The 7893-nt window shown below is 41.9% G+C and overlaps 1 protein-coding gene across 1 annotated transcript; it reads left to right on the forward strand.

The window, feature by feature from the left end:
* Window positions 1-1823: 1823 nt before the first annotated feature.
* On the forward strand, window positions 1824-4770 carry LOC119773676 (transcription factor SOX-11-like). The gene has a single exon (XM_038270782.1). The coding sequence runs from the start codon at window positions 1993-1995 to the stop codon at window positions 3052-3054; it is 1062 nt and encodes a 353-aa protein (XP_038126710.1). The 5' UTR covers window positions 1824-1992; the 3' UTR covers window positions 3055-4770.
* The last annotated feature ends 3123 nt before the right edge of the window (window positions 4771-7893 follow it).

Consider the following 7893-nt stretch of genomic DNA (forward strand, 5'->3'; position numbering starts at 1 on the left):
GATCCAGGACTGTGATGAGCCTAGATAAGCAGGGTCACATGGTGCAGTGAGAACAACCTGGGGAGGAGAGGGGAGGGGAGAGGAGAGAGGGCACCCCCTGAACTACCTCTCCTTATCATTCTGAAAGCTGTTTCAACTGTGAAGCCAGCTCCCATGTCAGAGGATGAAGAGAGCACATCCAGTTAGTCACAGTCAGAGAAACAGGACTACACTGGAAAACAGGCCAAGCTCCAACATCTAGAAACAAAGGTGTTGATGGCAGCAGCACAGCTGATATTTCTCTCCAGGATGGAGTCACAGCCAAACAGGAACAGACCAGATGAAGCTACTATGAGAAAAAGCAGAGAGAGCAGAACATTAGATATTGAACTAACAGATTCTGAAGAGTGGGAGAATAGAGATAGAATGAAGCAGAATGATGAAAAAGGGGTCCCTATGTCCTCCAGCAGTCTAAGCCTATAGCAGCAAAACTATAGAGGGTCCCATAAAACTCTGTTTACGTGTATGGTTAATACAACTATTCCTTATTTTTGCACATTAATCATGTTTTTAATAAAAATCCTTTTGCTAAAATACCATCAGAATGCTTATAATATTAAGTGTGTCTCAAACGAAGAAAAGGGACAAGAAGAGAGGGACACAACCTAGAACAGATAATGGATGTGTGTTCTATTAAAATTTCTCTATCCGTATAATGGGTCTGTTTTATGTGTTGTCTTCTCAATTCAGAGGGCCCCCTGCCTGTCTTTGCCTAGGGCCCCAAATTTCCTAAATCCACCCCTGGAAGAGACTGCACTTCCTGTTAACGGGAGGTTCAACTTTCCACAAGAGCTGCAGCTCACCTACAAACTGCTCTAAATACTGTCTGCATCGCACTGATAGCCCCGAACCAAAGTACTGCATATTTATTTGCACCATATATATTTTATGCTCTGAACTTCCTTATCAGTTTTTTTTGTTTGTTTTTTTGCATCAGGTTTTTTTCTCCCAAACTGTTTATTTTTGATCACTGCTGCACTTTAAGGAAGTGTATACAGAATGTATACAAAATGACAATATTTACACAACCCTTTGAAAACTGATCTGTGCTTCCCATTCCCCTTTTGCAATTCAAAATGTTTTTCAATAGAAATATGTCGAATTTTAAAAAAAAAGCTTCTTGGATGGGAAGCGAAACATCTTCAAACTTGGAAACAAATCCAGTGGATTGTTTTTAATTTTCTTTTTTTGGAAAGAAAATGACCTGGATGACTGAGAATCTTCCCCAACCTGAAATTATGGCTTTTAGTTTCAGTTTGCCATCCCAGGATTTGTAGTGGCCCCATCTGGCCACCCCATGAAACATTTCTGGAGGCGCCACTGACCAACACTCCCCTTATTATAATAATTTTTTGCCCAATCATCACTATTAACAGCAGTATTAGCTGTAGTAGTGGTACTATTTCTAATAGTTGCATGAATGTCTGCTTATTTATATCATTTTAATATTTCTGCTACATTTAAATAATATATTTCCTTGGAGGTCCTTAAAAACAAGCATATTTGGCAAAAAATCCTCTTATAAAGCTAAAGGCTGTATAAATAAAAATTGATTATGTGATCGTTTTGTCTCTGAACACCAATAAAAACTCATTAAACATCAGTTTCAGTTATCCATTGAAATTTGATTAAAATAACGGCCGGTCGGCGGTGGGAGGAGAAGTGGGAGTGAACTCTGAGCTCTGATTGGCTCAGAAGCTTCTCGGAGGCGGGATAGTCTCGCCCTCGCTGAGCTCTGAATGGTCGGAGTGGAAAAAGTCACGCGCAACTTCAGCATGTTAATTAGACGCCGGTTTTTTGAGCGTGAGAGCAGAAGGAGGGATGCTGCTGGTGTGAGCGGAGCTCCACGTCTGGAAGGAAGAAAAACAAGTTTAAATCCGGACTGAACTGCAGAGAAAGTGCTGCTGGTGGATTACCGGAGTCTGCTGCGGTGAACCGGAACAGACTGGGACCATGGTCCAGCACAGGGAGCATCCCGGAGCGGGAATCACCAAGGAGTCCCGCGAGGCGACGGACACCGAGGAGGGTGAGCTGCTGGCGGCTTCGGCCTGCAGCGCCGTGCCGCTGAAGCCAGACTGGTGTAAAACCGCCTCGGGTCACATTAAGCGGCCCATGAACGCCTTCATGGTTTGGTCCAAGATCGAGAGGAGGAAGATCATGGAGCAGAGTCCCGACATGCACAACGCGGAGATCTCCAAGCGGCTCGGGAAGCGCTGGAAGATGCTGAAGGACACCGAGAAGATCCCGTTCATCCGGGAGGCGGAGCGGCTCCGCCTGCAGCACATGGCCGACTACCCGGACTACAAGTACCGGCCCAAGAAGAAGCCCAAGACCGAAGGCTGCGCGTTTCCAGCGGGGAAGTCCTCCGCTCAGTCCCCGGAGAAAAGCGGCGGCAGGTCGGCGGTTAAAAACTCCGCGGCTGCTAAGAAGCTGAAGGCCGGGAAGAGCGCGGCTCCAGCCGGCAGGGCGGCCGGCCCCCCGCCGCAGAGCCAGGAGCACCGCTACCGGTACATGGTGAGCTCCGGGTTCAAGAGCAGCAAGCGGGACTTTACCGACGATGAAGAGGAGGAGGAGGAGGAGGAAGACTCCGAGGAGGAGGAGGTGGAGGAGGAGGAGGAGGAACCGTCCCGCCTCAGCTTCCAGGTCCAGTCCGAGTCCTCCGGGCGGCTCTTCTACAGCTTCAAGAACATCACCCGGCAGGGCGGCGCCTCCTACCCGGCCTCCCTCTCACCCGCATCCTCCTCCCGCTCCGGATCCACCTCCTCCTGCTGCGGGGAGGACCTGGACGAGCTCCCCGCGGAGGAGAGGGCCGACCTGGCGCTGGGCTCCCTGGGGGACCCCTGGACCTCGTCCTCCGGGAACCTGAGCCTGTCCCTGGTGGACAAAGACCTGGACTGTGAGGGCAGCCTGGGCTCCCACTTCGAGTTCCCGGATTATTGCACCCCGGAGCTCAGCGAGATGATCGCTGGAGACTGGCTGGAGGCCAACTTCTCAGACCTGGTCTTCACCTACTGACTGACCCGGACCCGGAGGACCCGGACCCACAGGGACCCAAAGAAGGAACCGTTTTCTCCAACAGGGTTTTTATCCGTTTAGTTTCTGTCTCTCAGGTCCGACCCACAAACCCGGAACCAGCAAGCAGCGTAAAACCAGGACCTGGTCTAGATACCAGGACCTGGTCCAGAATCGAGACCTGGCCAAGAAACCAGGACCTGGTTTAGAAACCAGGACCTGGTACAGACTTTGATCCCGAACCCACGACATGGTCCAAAACCAGAACCTGGTCCAGAAACCAGGACTTTGGTCCACAACCGAGATCTGATCCAAAAAACAGGACCTGGTCCTAAACCAGAACCTGTTCCAGAAACCAAGACCTGGTCCAGAAACCTGGATCTGCTCCAGAACCGAGACTTTGATCCCCAACCCACGATGTGGTCCAAAACCAGAACCTGGTCAAGAAACTAGGGCTTTGGTCCACAACCGAGATCTGATCCAGAAACCTGGATCTGGTCCAGAACTGGGACTTTGATCCAGAACCCACAACATGGTCCAGAAACAAGGACTTTGATCCAGAAACCAGGATCTGGTCCAGAAACCAGGACTTTGATCCAGAAACCAGGATCTGGTCCAGAAACCAGGACTTTGATCCAGAAACCAGGAATTTGATCCAGAAACCAGGAATTTGATCCAGAAACCAGGATCTGGTCCAGAAACCAGGACTTTGATCCAGAAACCAGGATCTGGTCCAGAAACCAGGACTTTGATCCAGAAACCAGGACTTTGATCCAGAAACCAGGACTTTGATCCAGAAACCAGGACTTTGATCCAGAAACCAGGACTTTGATCCAGAAACCAGGATCTGGTCCAGAAACCAGGACTTTGATCCAGAAACCAGGACTTTGATCCAGAAACCAGGACTTTGATCCAGAAACCAGGACTTTGATCCAGAAACCAGGAATTTGATCCAGAAACCAGGACTTTGATCCAGAAACCAGGACTTTGATCCAGAAACCAGGATCTGGTCCAGAAACCAGGACTTTGATCCAGAAACCAGGACCTGGTCCAGAAACCAGGACTTTGATCCAGAAACCAGGACTTTGATCCAGAAACCAGGAATTTGATCCAGAAACCAGGACCTGGTCCAGCTGCAGGACTTCAGGTCTTCAATGTAACTTTTTTCTTATCGTCTATTTTTTCAGCTCCTGAAACCCAAACTGATCCTTTTTGATATCAGCAAACCAAACATACCTCATCTTTCTAAAAATAATAATAATAAAAACTATTTTCAGGCATATTTTTGTACATTCAGAGGGAATGTCAGGCACTTGTTTGTTTTCTTCCTGTTGGTTCCGGTTCTGCTCTTTGACTTAAAGCCTTGCAGTTGTTTTTAAAGAGCGTCCAGACAGACGGATCTTTGCTCGCCGTGTAAATGTGTATAAATAGATAAAAAAGAAAAGAAAAGTTTGTGTGACTGATTGTAACGAGAGCAGGAGGAGAAACTGGACATTTCTGTTACGTATTTTAATTATTTTTCTATCACTTCATCAGCAGCACATTCTTGTTTTTGTTGCTCATTATTTTTTGTGCAATATGAAGGAAAAACGATGAAATGAACTTCCTGCGTTTTTATTTCATTTCTCTTTATTTTGTAGCAGAGAGGAAAATGTTTGAACTTGGTGGTTTTTACCATAAAGTCTGTTTATGTCTGAGAATAAATCAGCTGGAACTGAACCCATCAGCTGCTCCGCCTCCTTATTCATCCTGCTGGGCTCTGATTGGCTGGTTTAGCCTCTTCATCACGCAGATGAAAAAATTGTGAATTAAAACTAAAATGTCAGGTTTTGCATAAAGTCACCTCTTTGACACGTTACCATGGCGATGCCTTTGATCTGAGCCACAGAAATTCATATATAGGTTGAAATGTGTCTAAGCAGTTTTTATTGTTTATATTTGACGTTATGTTCCCATCATAGCCGAAAAAGGTGATTAAATAAATAAAAACATTCATTCTTTAATCTTTCTGCCAGAAAAATACAAAATTTAAAATCTGCTCCTTCAGGAAACCAGTTACATAAAATATTTCTATTTCTTTACATCTTGTAATAATGACATCTAGTTCATCTTTTTCTGCTCTAAAGGAAAAGTAATGTTTTTTAATCCTGATTGATTTAACTTTTTGTTTTTAGAGCAGAGGTTCTCAAAATGAGGGTCGGGACCCCCTGGGAGGACTCGAGACACCAAGGGGGCGGTCATAAAAATCCATGCTCTGATCCCTGAGAATAATTTGCATAATTAAGTAGATGTTTTGATTGATCTAATACGTGAAATAAATGTTAATTTTGCTGTAAAATTAAAAGAATAAACAAATTAATGTAAATTTATAATTATGTTTATTTAAATATGAAAGTAATTGCGTTATATCTTAATAAATGGAGTGAAACATTTCTGTTTACTTCAGAGGTTCGACTTAATCCCTGGTTTAGACTGGATTTATTCCTCAGGATTATTCCTTCAGGGAAATTCAATTTCACATAGAAATCTACGGTGCCCCTAAAGGGACATGGAGGGAAAAAAGAACTTCTGCGAGATCTCGTAAAAGTTTATTTTTCACAAGATCTCGCAAAAGTTCTTTTTTTGCGAGAACTCACAATACTTTTGCGAGATCCTGCAATAGTTTTGCGACATCTCCCAAAAGTATTGTGGGATCTAGCAAAAGTTTATTTTTTATGAGATCTCGCAAAAGTTTTGCGGGATCTCGCAAAAGTATTGTGGGATCTAACAAAAGTTTATTTTTTACGAGATCTCGCAAAAGTATTGTGGGATCTAGCAAAAGTGTATTTTTTACAAGATCTCGCAAAAGTTCTTTTTTTGCGAGAACTCACAATACTTTTGCGAGATCCTGCAATAGTTTTGCGACATCTCCCAAAAGTATTGTGGGATCTAGCAAAAGTTTATTTTTTATGAGATCTCGCAAAAGTTTTGCGGGATCTCGCAAAAGTATTGTGGGATCTAACAAAAGTTTATTTTTTACGAGATCTCGCAAAAGTTTTGCGGGATCTCGCAAAAGTATTGTGGGATCTAACAAAAGTTTATTTTTTACGAGATCTCGCAAAAGTATTGTGGGATCTAGCAAAAGTGTATTTTTTACAAGATCTCGCAAAAGTTTTGCGGGATCTCGCAAAAGTTCTTTTTCTGCGAGATCTCGCAATACTTTTGCAAGATCCCGCAATAGTTTTGCGAGATCTCGCAAAAGTATTGTGGGATCTAGCAAAAGTGTATTTTTTATGAGATCTCGCAAAAGGTTTGCGGGATCTCCCAAAACTATATTTTTTCCCTCCATGTCCCTTTAGGGGCTCCGTAGAAAGCGGCAAAAAGAGAAAAATAAGCTCAATTTTAAACTCTGGTAAAAACTATAAAACCATAAATTATTAATTTAAACGAGAAATCTTCTGATCATGAAGAGAAACTTTTCACAGGTAAGGATACGAATGACGCCCACTCCTGCTGGAAATTAGTTTATTTTAAATTTAGATGTTTAGAACATTAGCCTTAGACAACTTTTATTGTCTTTTTCTATACAAACCAAATTAATTTTAGTTTAGTGCAGCTTTTCAGAAAGTAAATGAACATTTCCTTTTCCTAAAGTACAGCAGTGATCAAATATAAACAGTAGGAGGAAAAAAAAGCATAAATATGGATAAAATAGCCAATAAAAAAATAATAGTTTGGAAAATAAAAGAAATTATGATACAAGTTTGGATTAAAAAAAGTTTTTTACATAAAATAAACAGCATATCCACCTGAAAACTAAACACCCATTTATAATAATCCACCTATAATCAGCCTTCCTTTCCTCTTTCTTCCATTTATCGCTTTATAATTAGTTTTTAATCTTTATTTTTATATTTTCCCATAAAGTCTGCCCTCATTGTTGTTCTAACTTGGTGTTTTTGGCACTGATTGCTTCCCGTCTCTTCAGTGTCGCCAGGCAGTGGATTATTTCTCACTTTAAAAATCATCTGCTCCGTTTCAGATTTAACCAAATCTGGAAACTTTAAAATGTCTGAATGTCAAATCCACTCAGAATCCAAACCTTTTCTGCAACTCGTCAAACTTCTGAGCATTTGAAGTACAGTAAAAACTTTAATTTCAGTCTTAATTTGGCAGATTATAATCCCATGGGTTTATCTTTCATACCAACGGTTCACTTATTCTAACTAATCAATCCTGAAATTAAAATATTTCTTATGAATCTGAAGTTTTCATTGAAACTTTTGCTCCTTTTTTCTACTAAATGTTTTATTCAAATGTTATTAGATTTATTTTCAGTCAAAAAACACAAACATGCATCATAAATGATCTTTAATCTTTCAGAAAGAGAAGAAAAATCAAGGCCTAAACATCTGAGTGACGTCATGCTGTGATTGGTTAGAAGCTGAGCTGCTGTTTCAGTCGTTCCATGACTGTTTTTATATCATTTCTTTCCTGAAAATATATTTATTGGTTCTGTTTAATGTTCTAATTTGTAATACATCATTTTGTGTTTTTTGTGAGGAATTTAGTAGAATGAACAGAAGTAAAGCTGTTCTATTATGTACTTGTCTATACTACAACCTGTTTGAAGTTTTTTTATTAAAAACAATGAAAACAAACATTTCACAGAGTTTTTAAGACCAGCAGCAACTTCACCTAATTTCTTCCTGTCTTTCATCTGTATTCAAAAGCTGGAAAAATAGTTTAAGTTGAAGACGTTCAGAATTAAAATCTGTGTTTTTTTTACCCTTTAAACTCTGTTTTCTTTAGGATTTTTAAACAGGGGCGGAGCTAAATGAGGGGCCATGGCCACCCTTAGCC

The sequence above is a fragment of the Cyprinodon tularosa genome, unplaced genomic scaffold (genome assembly GCF_016077235.1).
Source record: "Cyprinodon tularosa strain WSP-4 unplaced genomic scaffold, ASM1607723v1 ctg777, whole genome shotgun sequence".
Classification (NCBI taxonomy): domain Eukaryota; kingdom Metazoa; phylum Chordata; class Actinopteri; order Cyprinodontiformes; family Cyprinodontidae; genus Cyprinodon; species Cyprinodon tularosa.

Bases quoted from the DNA above. Each gene is read 5' to 3' on its own strand.
- LOC119773676 (XM_038270782.1), top strand. From the start codon at position 1,993: ATGGTCCAGCACAGGGAGCATCCCGGAGCGGGAATCACCAAGGAGTCC.